The 12,968-nt window shown below is 45.6% G+C and overlaps 1 protein-coding gene across 1 annotated transcript; it reads left to right on the plus strand.

Moving 5' to 3' along the window:
* The first annotated feature begins 5,967 nt into the window (after positions 1–5,967).
* On the plus strand, positions 5,968–12,642 carry TAC1 (tachykinin precursor 1). Its single transcript, XM_074898013.1, has 6 exons — positions 5,968–6,063; positions 6,824–6,961; positions 7,076–7,172; positions 7,828–7,851; positions 9,499–9,552; positions 12,008–12,642. The coding sequence occupies exons 2-6, from the start codon at positions 6,839–6,841 to the stop codon at positions 12,055–12,057; spliced, it is 348 nt and encodes a 115-aa protein (XP_074754114.1). The 5' UTR covers positions 5,968–6,063; positions 6,824–6,838; the 3' UTR covers positions 12,058–12,642.
* The last annotated feature ends 326 nt before the right edge of the window (positions 12,643–12,968 follow it).

Below are 12,968 nucleotides of genomic sequence, written 5' to 3' on the forward strand. Positions count from 1 at the left end.
GACGCAGCAAGTGCAAATAACAAAGAAGATAGTGTTATTATGGATTTGTAAAAGCTATTAACATAACTACTAAAAAAATGGTAGTTGGAGTAATATTAGAATTCATTTAATTTTGCTGAAACTATACCCTTTTTTCTTGCTGATTTCTGAATCTATTTTTCAAATGTGTTGTGTTACTGAGAAAAATATTAATATTCAATGAAGATATAACCATATAAATTATCTAGTTTCTAAAGCAGAGTAAAAAAGAGGATGATTCATCAGTGTTTGATCCCAAGGTAAGAAACTGTTTCAATTAAGTACAGATTGTAGTAGCCATGAGCAGCATTAATCCCTTTCTGCTGCTGTGATGAACACTGGGAAGCTGTGGGGAATCAGCAGAAGGAACCGGTGCAAAATAAGCCTCATCCTCCCGGCAGGAGAAGGTCGGAGGTAAGGGCAGGAGGCCGGGCTACGGTTGCACATGTCACAGAGATGAAAAAAGGAGAAGAAAGAGTGAGTAGAACAGTCATGTGTCCATGGCTTTCCCAGATAACCAAGAAATGCTGTCGTGTATTCCTAAACTGTGGGACCGGGGTTGTTCCTGAACAACCACTCCAGTGTGACCATCCTCCTTCACCGCCACCATTTGTGGCAGGAGTCAGCTGACCCTCAGTGCAATGAGGAAAGGTTCTGGTGGCAGGATCAGACAGAAGGTACTCAGGTATTGAAAACAGGCCAAGGGCCTGACTTTGATGATCCATCTGCAAAATTTAGTAAGACAAAGATCAGTCTTTGAGGGGTCTCTGAGAAAATTGTTCTTCCTACAGAAAAGCTGTACAGAATTTTCTAGAGCTAGATTAAAAGTCAGCTTTTTGCTTTCACCTGTTGTTGAAGTAAGTTTAAATCCTCCTTTTAACCTCATAGGTCAGTGTGAAGTAGTTTTCAATTTAACTTGGATAACTGAAGCAGAAAGCCTTAGAGAGTGAGCTCCAGACTCAGAAGGTTCAGTTTGAATCAAATCAACGGATTTATAAATACATTTGTAATCTAATAAGTATTCAGGAGACAAACAGGGTCTCTGTTTGCATCAGAACAAAGCGATGTCAGCAATTTTCTTCCAAGAATGATGAACTTAGTTAATCTGAAGCATCTCTTCCTTGACTGCTTTGAGAGGAGAGTTCACATTGCAGTTTTTCTCTGGTCAAGCTGAGACTAGCAATGCTCACAATCTGTCTCAGCTTCTGGAAGTATTTTGTGCCACATTTCATGGTTGCCCCTGGCCATTTTGTTGGGGATGGCAAATGTGGAAAAAACTGGGTTCATGATTCAAAGAGACAGACACTGTCTCTGCAAGAAGAGTACCATTATATATTTGTTATTAAAATGTGTTGTTAGAATGTCATTCACTGTTTTTTTGAGCAAAAATGAGCAAATATTGAACCTTTCATGTTTCTTGTGAAAACTGTTTGGAGAGTTATGGTAAGGAATCTCCAAGTATCTGCAAGTCCAGATCTTTTCACTTTTGTTTTGAATGAACACAGATCTAGAAATTTCACAGAGGCCCTTCTTCTCACCAGCTCCCCACACCTCTTGCAGATGTAGCACAGCTTTCCTTCTCTCTCTGAGACCTCAAAATGGTTGAGAGTAAATGCTTCTTCTCCTGCAAGGACATGCTCTCTCAAGTAGCTCAAGAAGCTCAACGGGACCACATTTATTTCTCTTGTAGCTGATTGCCTCTAGAGCTACAAGATTGGGAGGATAGCTTTGTCCACAATATTTACATTTTATTTTTACATTCAGTCTCTTAACACCCTGACATTTATTTTAATTTCAGTTGGTCCCACATCCCATCCATATGCCAAACTTAGTGTGGACAAAAATAGGCCTGAGATCAGGGTTAAGGAACCTCGCTCTAGGTAAGATGCAAGTGATACTAGTGGCTTGGTGGGATGGAGAACAGTGATGGGAGTGTGAAAGATGTCAGGGATCAGAAGAGTGGGGAAACCCATTAACTTTTCAAAATAAGCACCAAAGACCAACACTGCATTTCCAGCTCTCACCAGATGACTGAATAAGTGTGAGATCAGCCTTGCTTCAGCCTGTACCTGCCTGGGAAAGGGTATTCCTGCAGCATGCAGATCTCCCTGCTTCCTTTCTTGCCTGCCTGTGAGCACAATACAATTGAACCTATAACATCTGATTTCACAAGCAGGAGAATAATCTCTCACTCATTATGGATGGAAAGGGGTGGGGGGGTGGAGGGGAGAGAGAGAGAGATGCATAATTGTCACATATGCTTCATATGCATTAATATGTACAAGCATATGCTCTGAAAATGTAAACCTTCATTAAAGGAAAGATTAAAGATGATGAAGTTGTAATGTAAAATTTAAAATACAGGTGAAGGAGTAATTCACTAACCTGGCCACACTTAATTAGAAAATCAGAGTGCTGTTGTGAATTCTGCTAGTTTTTTCAATGCCATGCAGATGCTTTGCCAATAAATAATCTTACAGTGTCAAAATCAATCACTGTGTTACAATGACTCCTGATCTGTGATTGAAATAATTCTATTTCCCCTGGAGACATATACCTATGAAAAATTTAAGACGTCATCAATCATGGTCTCTCTTTCCAATGTTTATAAAGTTGTATCTTTGAATAAGAACATTTCCAGTGCTCTTTTCACAATAGAAATGAGAGCTGAGATCTAGTACATTTACAGACATATTTACAGACAGGATCACTGTGCTTAGGTAGACTGCATCTAACTCCTAATTTTTTTAAGCTATATAAAATAACTGTTCTGGAGTTGTCTGTTATTTGTAAATCCCAGGTAAAGAGATGAAAATATACATGAGAATTAGGCTCTAGGTTTAAATACATAGCATATAATTGTATAGCATATAATTTTATAGCATAAGGACACTGAAGAACAATGCCAGATGCATTCATTTCATGTCAAGTTCTCTGAAATGGTGTATACTGGAAGAATTCAGATTTGCATTCTGCACAAAATCTTACATGGTCACATATAATTTGCTATTTCCCCATAGGATATTAGCTGTTTGTTGATGGTATAAGAATCACTTGATAACAGTGTAGCAGCCAATGTGTCTTATCATTAAACTATTGGACTTTTTACTGGAAACCAAAACATCATCATAAAATTCAAATAAACATTTCACAAGGATCATCACACAGGATGTATCATATTAAAGTCATCAAAAAAGCAATTCTCTGAGGTGTGTTTCATAGGCAATTGCTTCCCAAATAGTTTTCTTTTAGTGTTGAGATTCAAGCCACAAGAAGTTCCCTAAACCCGATTAGGGAAATGTCTGGATAAGAACTCCAAAAGTGCCTTTCTCTGTCATTTCCACGGGAAATGTCAACCCCTATTTGGTTTACCTTGGGTATAATGATTTCCTGATTCATGAACAAAAATCTTAATGTTAGTTGTTAGAAATCACATGGTCTAACTGTAACAGGAGGGTGGGATCTGTGCCCTGAGCATGGCTAGAGCAGGAATATTCAACATAGACAGCTTGTACCTGCATGATCTCTCACATACTTATTCATAAGGTAACTCATAGATATAAAGCCACTAATATCTTATGTCTGAGGCAGAGGCGGTTTTTGGCAAAACTGTGGGGGTTTTTTGATTGTGCACGAAGGACATTTTACCATGCTCTAATGCATCCCTAGGTCAGGGGCCAGGCAGCACGAAGGCAGGAGCTTCAGCTACTTTCAGGTCAAGATGTAGCTCTTGCTCCTTTATTTGAGCTTTCTACCTCCTCTCTACATGAAAAAGTGAACACGGGAAGTCTTCCTAGAAATTAGTTTTGCTCATTAGCCATGAAATCTGCTCACTTCCTGGAAAGTTCACAGTGTAATATCTGGGTATTGCAGGTCAACGAAAGATTAAGCAGTCAATTTATTTTAGAAACTGAGAAAGAGAAAAGTGAGCTTGACCTATTAGTCATTTTTTCACTCCCACCCAAACTATTAGATAAGTCTGATAAAGTACTTGAATTCATTAAAATTTCTAAAGAATAGAAAGGACTGCTTTTTAATTTTCCATCTCTCACTCTCTCTAAAAAGAAATCCCTGTAATTTCATAGGTCAAGCTATGATTACATCCATTTTGGTAAAAAGCTGAATTACAGAACAGATAGGACTTTTCAGTTCAAATTTATCATACTTATCATGGACTCCTGGATGACAGAAATTGACTTCACAGGAAGCTGGGAGTCCTCAGGATTTCTGTAAAACATGAGGTTCAACAACACTTACAGGATTGGCAAGCCTGTTTTGATATATCTGACCTTTTGCTCCATTGTCATTACAGTAAACAAAAACGGTATAATGAAAAACCACAAGAAAACAGTTTTCCTGCAAGGGTCTTCAAAGTTCACACATCAAAGGGAATGCTGTAAAGCTGCAGCATGAAAATCTGATGGTTTGGGTTCCCAGAGTCGCTAAACAATGTCATTTCTGCCATCTTGTTGATAGGCAGAAGGAGGAGCATTCACACCACCCACACTCCAGGTCTCAGCAGAGGTGCCCACAGCAGGTGCTTGGGCTGCATGAAGTCCCTCGCCAGGCTCCCCCGAAGGACTCTTTTTCTCAACCACCCTCTCAAGCAGCCCGTGTTCAGAGGGACACGCAGAGGACCCCCAGATCACTGGGTCACAATCTTTCTTATTTAAGTGCAGAGTCTTATAGACAAAGTGTGGGCACCCCCAAGAGCCGGGAAGAGGCTCATGCCTGGCTGTGCTTTGGGGAATATTTTGGGTCCTGAGGAGCATTTCTGGTGAACAGGGAGGCCTGGTATTGTTCATGACTTTATTTAGCAAACAAGGTGCCGTGTTTGCCTTGGATCCACAGTTACATGCCGATGGATGGTCCTCAGAGAGGAAGTGTAGCAGTGTCGGCAAGGGCACCTTAATAGTAGCAGCCTGGAGCAAGCAGAGGGGTGGTACAGGGGAGCTGATTCCAGCTCCTGAGCTCTCCCTTCTATAATACCTCAAAAGAAACACTATTAGCTCCTGCTAAACTCAGAGCGCCTGACTTGGGCTGCGGTACCACGCACCACGGCAGCACAGGTGCTGAGGGACCCCCGAGGTTAACTGAGGACCCTCATGCACAACTGAGGTTGGAGAAGTTAGACGGAACAACTGTGAAATGGAAGATAATCTACACGGTTATCGGAGCCGGATGCCGGCGGCAACGCAAAGCTCTCGGAGGGGAAGGATGAAGGAGGGATGTGCTGCGGGAGAGGCTGGCTCGCTTCCAGCGAAGGCCTTCGCCCCATCAGAGCAGCCAGCCCAGCCGCGCCTGCCTGCTGCCCTGCCCTGCCCTGCGCTGGCAGCCCCTCTGCAAGCACACACACCGGCCCCGGGGCGCCCGGCTCCCCACACCCTGCACCCACCGGCCGAGGCCCTCCTCAGCTTCGGGCGCCCCTCGCTGCCGCTCCCGCCCCGCTCCCCGGGCCGGCCGGGGCTGCCCCAGCAGCGGGACCTGGGCCGGGAAGGCGCTCGCCCGGGCACGGGGGGACGCCCGCGGCCGTCCCCGCCGCTGCTCTCTGTCCCCCGGTGCCCCGGTGCCCCGGTCCCTCCCGGCGGTGCCGCTCGCTGCGGAAAGCAGCTCTCCCCTCGGTGCGGGCGCAGGCGGGGGGAGAAGGGAGAAGCCGCATCCGCACCCTTACATCTGCATCCGCACCCTATACCTGCACCCCGCACCCTACACCCGCACCCGTCGCCTTGGCCCCGGCCGGGACGGGGCGGTCCCGGGGACCCGGAGCGGCAGCGGGAGGGACGGGGCGACGGGGGGACGGGGGGGAGAGCCGCCCCGCGCTCCTCGGCCTCTCCGGGAGGCGCCGCGGGAGCGGGAGAGGGGGGCGGGGGCTGCTCGCCGGGGCGGGGGCTGTCACGGGGCTGGGACGATAAAACCGGGGGTAATTGCATTTAGGCAAATGAGGCTGCCTCGGCCCTCCCCGTCGCCAGGTATATAAAGTGGGGAGCGCTCCCGCGGACGGCCAATGCGCACGGAGAGCAGCGCCCGCCCTCCCCGGTGCAGACGGTGCGTGTGCCTCGGCGAGCGCGTCCGTCCGTCTGTGTGTACCTATAGATGCGTGAGGATGCGCTTGTCTCTATGTTTGTGAGGGGGTGTGTGAGCGCGGACTTCTAAGTGCCTGCCTATATGCGTGTGCGGGGGGTCTGTACGTGTGCGCACCTACGGGGGGGGGTCGGGGTCGGGGTGGGGGTGCCTGTGCACGTTGTGTGCCTCTGTATGTGCAAACACTTTTTTGTGCCTGTCCCGATGCGTGTGCCAGGGATGTGTGTGTGCCTCTAGCCGCGCGGGTCTCCGTGTGCGTGGAGAGCTGTACCTCCGCAGGTGTGCGCATCCGAGGCGGGCGGCTGTTTGCGTGCGTTTGTAACGCAAAGGTGTGCCTGTCTATGGACACGCGTGTGAGGGGGGTGTGTCTGGCCGGGTGATCTGTGGGAGGGTGTGAGCATCTGGATGTGCACCTACGTGTGTGTGTGTGTAACTGTGCCTCTGGGTGTGTCTGGCTGCACACCGGGCTGCACACCGGGCTGTACGGGGCGGGGGGCGGCCTGTGTGTGCCCAGCGGTGTCTGTAGCAGTCGGGGGGGGTGGGGGGGTGGGGGGTTGTGCGTGGGGTTCAGCTCGGTGCCTGTGTGTCCGTATGCGCGAGGAAGCGTGTGTGCATCCAGGTGTGCACCGGGCGCGTGTGTGCGCAGGGCTGCGTGTGCTCACCCCCCGGGCGCGGGGACCCCGCCGGGGCGCCGGTGCCGGCGCTTCACCCTCTGCCCCCTCAGGACGTCGAGGCGGCCATGAGGCTCCCGCTGGCTTTCGCCGTGCTCCTCCTGGCCTCGGCGCGGGCGCTGGCCGAGGAGATGGGCGCCACCGACGACCTCAGCTACTGGTCCGACTGGTCCGACGGCGACCAGGGGAAGGTGAGCGCCGGCGGTCGCTGCTCCGCCCGGCGGCCCCCGGGGCTGCGGGAGCAGGGGGGGGGGTGTCCAGGGCGGGGGGTACCGCGCTCAGAGCCGGCCGCTGTCGCCCCGCAGGAGGAGCTGCCGCTGCCCCTGGAGCACTTTCTGCAGAGGATGGCCCGGAGACCCCGGCCCCAGCAGTTCTTCGGCCTCATGGGCAAGCGGGATGCCGGTGAGCAGGGCGGGGGGCTCGGTCCCTCTCACGCCCCCCTCCATTCCTCTTCTCCCGGTGCCGCTCCAAACTTCACGGCGGTTGCCACGCTCGGTTTTGATGCCTTAAACCTTTCCCGAAAGCTGCGATGGGGGTTGTTTGGTTTGGGGATGTTGGGGTTTTGCTCTTTTTTGGTTGGGTTTGGGTTTGGGTTTTTTTTTTTTTTTTTTATGTTTAATATCAGATAAATTCACCGGTCAGAAAAGAGCGGGCTCACGTTAAAGTGGTAAGTGCACACCAATTACAGCACGTAAACACCAGTGAGGAACACCACGGTAATTTACAGGTCGGCATATGCGCCGCTGAATTCCCGAGTGTGGAAATCGGTTGTGTATAGTTATTGCCGTGTTTTCTACATGTTTACTGATCCAAGAACTGATCTAAGAAATTGGAGTTAAACAGATCTAAATTGTGTGGGTTTAGCTAAAACATGTTTTTGTAGTCCTTTCAAAGAGAAATATAGCTGGAAATAATCACCTTAATTTCCCTTAAGTGGAATATGTGTAGGGTAGTTTCTGTATTTGATTCTTCGAAGCATTGCAGTAGCATCATATGCACATGCCAATCGTTTTTCAACCACTCTTTTTCCTTATTTTCTCTTTCCTCTTCCAATTAGGATATGGCCAGATCTCTCACAAAAGTAAGTTAAAAAATTGCAAATATTATAAGCAATTATTAGAAGATATTCAAATAGGGGAGAGTGTATTTGAGGGGATTAGTTAGAAGGTGGACTGGGTTCAGCTAAGGACTGATAGCACCGATGGTGGAGGAATGTTCTGCTAAAGGATTGAATCCCCACCCCAGTGCGGCCGTGAGCCTGTACCTCATCTTAGCTGCCACAAACTCCGAGATTTCAATCCGTGTTAATGTGTGGATGTTGCAGCTCTCTTATTTCCCACGGGGGGGATTCTGTAAGCCTTTCTCATAGGCAAGGCAGGCTTACTGCCAGACTCGGAGAGGAGCAATTAAGATGGCAAAATCTGGAAAATTAGAATAGTGAATTCCCAAATCCCTGAGAATGATTCCACAGGAGAGCCCGTATCACTGCATGCACGATACTGTATCTGACAGCCTCGTCTGGGTGGGAATCAGACCCCCACTCACTGCAGGGGCTGACTGATGATGTGCTGCCACATAAACAGGCATATCTTGCTCCATTAATAAGTGTGCCTTGCTTTCCTTCTATGTAACACTGAGCAGGACATGGCGTCAGCAGTGTGGTGTTACCTTGTTCTGCAAAGTGATAGTTTTATTCCCTGAATTTATCTAAAGATGTTTAGACAGGAGCCGGAATACTTTTAATAAGTAAAATTGCTATTGTATTCTGTGAGACCTCCTGTGTCCACAGAGGTCAATAACTCTCCCGGTGTTCTGCTAGCCACAAGATTTTATCACTAGCATTATGTATCGGAAGATCAATTAAAGAGTTGATACAAAGCTTGTGCCAAGTAACCTGCTGACTAAAGTAAAAAGTTACAGCTTTCTGAAACTGTTTCGGCTTAAAGTAATACCTGTGAGGTCTGAGAATCATTTGTCTTGCTTTGTAGATGAATTAGACAAGCAAAATTATTTACAAAGAGAAATTTCTAAGTTTGCCTCAAAAGTCAGCTTATAGAAAGAAGAACGGCCCCTTTTCGTTCCTTTTCTGAAACTATAGCTACCTCTGTATCTGTTATATGCTGTAGGTCAAAATTTGGGGTAATTTATCCTGTACATATCCATTGCCTTGAGGAGTACTAATGGGACTGGAAGGTAACATTTGAACTCATAAATATTCCAAAAATAGAGCCAGCCTGTCTAGCTCGGACGTGTCCAGACATAGAGTCCCATTGGCTTCCTCTCCAGTAAGGGCTCTGCCTGACCTGCAAGGAAGATTTCTCTTCCACATTACAGAAAAAAACACCAACAGGTAGAAGACATGCATCACACAAATGCAGGCTATACCAAGACACAACCTTCTTGCGCATTTGCTCAGATTAATAGGAATTGTACTGGTAGAAGAGTAAGAATTGGTACATTGGTGTTCTTCCACTGTACGTAAAACAAAACAAAACAAAAAGTCTGAGTTAATGAGAGGATGTCCACTAACTGGCCTGTGCCTTGGTCTAACCTGTTTAGTCTGATTAGTCAGACTGATGTTCATTCTCCATTGTCTGAGAGTGTTGTGAGCAGCTAGTCTGTGAGATGAAGTTTAGCAGCCTGTGCCTTCCTTCCTTGTGAGAACACGTTATCTTAAAAGCCTGACTGTTTAAAATGTGTTAAAACACCTCCAAATGTATTTTTTCAGGGCATAAAACAGACTCCTTTGTTGGACTTATGGGCAAAAGATCTTTAAATTCTGGTATGTATATAATCTAATCATTCTGTTGCCTCTTTGTTATCTTCCAGTGGATGGAAGAAGCAGTCTTTATGTAGTGTAGCCCCAGAGTTCTCTGAAAAAGGATCAGGATTTTGTTTGTTAATCAAGATATTTCAGAGTCTGCTTCACTCCAGTGCTTGAGATGATCAGTCTGGTCTGAGCTGCAGGCAAGGTCAGGTAGAAGTCCCCAGGGTGCTTTCCTTACTTAGAAAAAACTGAATTTCACTGACACATCAAGAAAAATTGAGAGGCTGAAAATGTGAAGCTCATTTAAACTTATGATCCAAATCCCCTGTGTAAAGGGATAGCCTCATCATCTCTGGAGATCTTTACTCCTCAAACTTGGAGCAGAAGGTGGAAAAGCAGAGATCTGCCATTAACACCACCTCATTCTTCAGGTCAAGCTGTTAAACATTCCCAGCCTCTTCCAGCTTTTCATTCTTCCTAAAAAAGAAATAGCAACACACATTTTAAGCTTTGAACTGATACTGTGAATTTGTGTTATTTTACCATAGCATCTATACAGAGCAGAAGCCTCCTCCCTCGTGCAGAGCCCCTGTGGGTAACTGCAGACTGCCAATAGCTCTAGCTTCCCTGGGCTGTACTCAGGAAATCCCTCACTGTCAACCATAAAGTGTCAGTTAATTCCCCAGAATAGGAATTAAAAAAGTAAAAAACCTAATACGTATTTCATGTCTCTGAAATAGTTCTCACTGTTTTGTTAAATGGATGATAAAGTTAAAATTACTAGCTGACACCTTTATATTATGTGGATACATGCTGTGATCTATATTCTGCAATTATGGTTGTCAGTAACTTTTATTTTCAATTAAACCCTGTTCAGACTAGTAATATTGCTCTCTGCATCATTTTGCAAATTGCTATGTATCATGAATAATTTTGTACAATTTTATCTGTGGTGGCAATAGCTATTAAATGCATAATACCTGTAAATATATCTACTATCACAAAAGTAAATAGCCTAAAAAAAATAAATTGGGTTTGGTTGCCATTGGGGTTACATTTACATTAATATGAGAACGTAACACACAGCAAATGTTTTAAAAAGGCTAAGATCGTATTGCCCTAATTTCAAAATTGCTGGTATAGTCAGGATATTGTTATGTAGTGTTTGTAACAAAGGAGAATAATGAAGTTTTACCTACCCTGTCGGGCTATGTAATACCTGCCTGACAGGTAAAACTAGAATTCACTGCTTTTCCACCCGATTCCCTGAGAGGAAAATGGTAAGAACTTGCTTCTGCTCCTAAGGACTGCGTAATCAAAGCAAGATCAGGAGTACGTGCTAGGACTGTCCTTACTTACCCCTGCTGAAAGATATTTAACTGGGCAGGACCTTTTCTTAGTGCCATGCTTTGGTGCCATGGTTTTCTTTTTCTTCAGAAAGCCCCTGAGTCCCCTGGCAATGCGTAGGAGTTTACACTGCCCTGCTGCTGGGTTTGAGCGCAGTGTTGATTTAAAGCCTTTGTGACAAATCAGGGTACTGGGATGCTGGTGTCTCAGTCCCTGGTTTGGTAAAATGGGGTCTGACACTGACTGTCTCCCAAGCTGTGCAGTCTGTTGGATGAACGCTCCAGGTAGAAGCTAGAAAAAAGTCACACGTACAGTAAAGATACCGTAACAATCCATATTGAGAAAGAAAGCTCAACTCCTTTTGCATTTAGCCCGATGAAAATTGAAGTCTTACTAATTTAAAACTGCCACTGATCCAAAATGTCAGCTCCCTGCAGGATGCTGTGCTGAGTCCCCCCAAACCAGCTGTGTGTTTGCATGCAATAGTCAGGCATGCATATGCTCTGTGAAAGCAATCCTTCCTTTGGGGTGGAAGCAAAGATGGTTCTGGTGACTAACTACATCACCCTAGGGTCAGGGTCTCTGGGTTTCCCTCTCATTTTAAAAGAGCAAGGAGAGATCTACTGCTACTAAACACTAAATATGTTACCGAAGACTATTTTAGGCTGCAGTTAGTCCACAGGGTAGTCTGAGGTTTCCTTAGCTCCTGCTGCAAATTTTAGTAAAAGGTATCTCTGTGTACAGGGCTTGGGAACAGGTAGGTTCTAAACCTGGAAGAGCTGACTGCAGGACAGAAGCTTGGTGCAGAATTAGATGGATTACTGGGAAGTAAAGAGACTCTGAGTTAATGGTGCATCGAGCAGCTTGATAGATGAGAGGTAGAAAGTGCTACTCGCCGAGCTTTAGCCTCCTGGAGGATAGTGTAGTCTGAGGGGTAAAACCAAATCAAAGCAGCTCAGAGCTGGGCAAGGGAGCCCTCATCTTCCACACACTCCTCAGTTCCAAACATGCAGATGGGGTCTGGTGGTGAACCAGCAGGTTGCAGGACTCTGACACTTCCTTGTGCTTGTTGGGGTTTACTCAAGTCTGCACCATGTGCTTCATTCTACTTCATTTTTTGCAGGATCCTCTGAAAGGAGCATAGCACAGAATTATGAACGGAGGCGTAAATGAGGCATTCCCGTGCATTATTTATTAAACTTCATTTGTTCCAATGGCCAATGCAGTGTAATATAAACTAACCACCCTATGGAATAACTATTTATTTATTATTAACCAATTTTTTAATTTATTTTTTTGGTTTGGGTTTTTTTTCTGCGTTGTACCTTCAATAAAATTATTATTTTTCATATTGTGGCAGCGATAGATCTTGTGTAGGTGCGTTGTGGTTCTGAAAGAACCAGCAGCCCTGGTGACGTCTCACAACAAAGCACATTGATATGACCTGTAAAGTTGTGTCCACTAAACAGAGAAAATATTATTTTGTCATTGAAAGTGAGTCTATCAGCTTCACAGCCAGTGCAGAACAGAGCTGATGTACAGTCTAGTGCCTCAATTTGTTTTCATGGTTTATAATGTACTGTAATTTCCGTATCAAAAATATATTTGTATCATTGCAGCATGTTTTATGTTTTGTGACTACGTATCTATATATTTTAAAAAGGGGGGTGGGTAAGGTTTGAATGGGAATCCAAGGTCTTCATTTCACAGTCTGGAATTTTATGATAGTAACATTTTAAATAAAAACTACTCTGGGGATTTTGCAACATACTTTCTTTGGTGATAGTTATGGAGTTATTTCCCATGTTGGTCTGGAATGAGACTCAGATTCAAGCAACAGTGGTCTGAGACTGGAAGGAAATATCAAATTCTTCCTTTTTCAGGGAGGCTGTGAGACTCCTGGTGTGGGTTTGGCCAATGTTTGGGGCATTTGCTACCGGAGACAGGCATTCCTGGGGTTGTTTCAGGTCACGCAAAGTGCCATCCGTCCTAAAACCAATGGAAATCAAGAAGTGTGTTGACTGAATGAAAAGGGCACGATGTATCACCTACCTCCAAGTAGAATAATTTGCCGTGCAATTCAT

This window comes from Athene noctua, chromosome 2 (assembly GCF_965140245.1).
Source record: "Athene noctua chromosome 2, bAthNoc1.hap1.1, whole genome shotgun sequence".
Classification (NCBI taxonomy): domain Eukaryota; kingdom Metazoa; phylum Chordata; class Aves; order Strigiformes; family Strigidae; genus Athene; species Athene noctua.